General features: G+C 39.3%; 1 protein-coding gene across 1 annotated transcript; it reads left to right on the forward strand.

The window, feature by feature from the left end:
- The first annotated feature begins 454 nt into the window (after positions 1-454).
- LOC131034164 (chitinase 2-like) lies at positions 455-1,522 on the forward strand. The gene is made up of 3 exons (XM_057965553.2): positions 455-515; positions 671-1,163; positions 1,267-1,522. Exons 1-3 carry the CDS (start codon positions 455-457, stop codon positions 1,520-1,522), a joined length of 810 nt encoding a protein of 269 aa, XP_057821536.2.
- The last annotated feature ends 292 nt before the right edge of the window (positions 1,523-1,814 follow it).

Genomic DNA, 1,814 nt, shown 5'->3' on the forward strand with positions numbered 1-1,814 from the left:
CAACCTGTCGACTTTAGTCAAATAGTTTAAGCACATTAATATTGGAATTTGAGACCTTTTTAAGAAGGTAACCCTAGGAGATTGTGAGCATATAATATAGAGGATGACAGTGGGTTTACGCTGGCAATGGTGTCAGGTTTCTAAATATTTTCGTAGCCGATAATTCGTTTGATTAAAAATTCATTGAAGAATCTTGCCAGATACCTGCATGCTCAAACAGACTGTCAAGAGATATGAATCTAGAAATTAACTCACTATGTTCTGATTCGCCTCGTCTAATCCTCAGGCACCCATGTCTTTTACTTTAATCACGCATTGGAGATGATGATGTATTCACGAAATGAGAAAATGTCAGCAGCAGACAAACAATGCTCTCCTTATAAAAGAAGACATTCCTCTTGAAACTTCTCACAACACACTTCTCTCGAGCTACAATCTGTAATTCCCAGCCACCATGGAGTTTTACATGAAGATCTACATTTCTCTGATTTTATTATTTCTCCCTACGTCATTGTGTAAGCTTTCATATTTACGATCTCTTTTAATTGTCGGGAATGTTTATTCTGCCAGACTGGATTACAGATATCATTTTGTCACATTTTTATTGTTCTTTCGGTTTTCTACATTGTTTGGCGACCGCTCATTATTTTTTTAAAACGATTATGTGCAGGTGGTAACGGCAAACTATTGAGGGACTACATAGGCGCCGAAGGCCTTGGCGTCAAATTCTCTGATGTGCCCATCAATGAGAATGTTGAGGTCCATTTTATTCTGTCATTTGCCATCGACTACACGACCTCTGCGGGGGCTCCATTTCCTACAAACTGCAAATTTAACGTCTTCTGGGACACCGAAAATTTGAGCCCTGCGGACGTGTTGGAGTTCAAGTCGAAGCATAAGAATGTCAAATTTGCAGTCAGCTTAGGCGGTGATGTGGCGGGAGATAACACCTTTGTACAGTTCAATCCATCTTCTGTGTCTTCATGGACTAGCAACTCCGTTTCTTCTCTCACTAAGATAATCAAGCAATACCATCTTGATGGAATCGACATCGACTACGAGCATTTTGATCATTCCAATCCCAATACATTTGCGCTGTGCGTTGGGGAATTAATCTTGCAGCTCAAGCAGAGAAAGGTCATCTCCATGGCGTCCATTGCTCCGTTTGAAGATGAAGGCCCCAGTGCAATCTCATTATAAGGCACTGTGGGGGAGATATGGTCGATCCATAGACTACGTAAACTTTCAGTTCTATGCCTACGATAGGAGTACCTCTGTCAACCAATTTCTCGAGTATTGCGATACTCAAACCTCTAATTACAAGGGCGGGAAATTATTGAGCATCTTCAGTACAGATAGAGTTTCAGGTGGCCTTAAACCAGATAAGGGATTCTTTGACGCGTGCAAAGAGTTAAAGAAAAGAGGGAAGCTTGAGGGTATATTCATCTGGTCTGCTGACGACTCCAAAAAGTATGATTTCAAATATGATGTGGAAGCTCAAGCAATCTTGGCCTCCGCCTGATAATCAGGATCAATGCAACTTGCATCTACCATCAATAAACCTGTTAAGGAAGACTCCTCTAATGATTAAGAACAGTAATATCTGGATTCCCGAAAATGCAAAATGTAGTCTGAGGTGAATCCATAAATCAACCAAGGAAACCATTAAATAAAGAAGGGCTTAAAGTAGGATGAATCTATATTACCAATTCAATTTATTTAGTAAAACTCAATTACAACTCTATATCAGCTGTTTGTTTTGCTTATGAACAATTTTTGATTGAAGAAATTATTACTTAGAAAAATCTTGAAAA

This window comes from Cryptomeria japonica, chromosome 1 (genome assembly GCF_030272615.1).
Source record: "Cryptomeria japonica chromosome 1, Sugi_1.0, whole genome shotgun sequence".
Lineage (NCBI taxonomy): Eukaryota > Viridiplantae > Streptophyta > Pinopsida > Cupressales > Cupressaceae > Cryptomeria > Cryptomeria japonica.

Bases quoted from the DNA above. Each gene is read 5' to 3' on its own strand.
- LOC131034164 (XM_057965553.2), top strand. From the start codon at position 455: ATGGAGTTTTACATGAAGATCTACATTTCTCTGATTTTATTATTTCTC. The intron at 516-670 runs GTAAGCTTTCAT...GATTATGTGCAG, and splicing joins ATTTCTCCCTACGTCATTGT to GTGGTAACGGCAAACTATTG. The intron at 1,164-1,266 runs GTTTGAAGATGA...TGCCTACGATAG, and splicing joins TCCATGGCGTCCATTGCTCC to GAGTACCTCTGTCAACCAAT.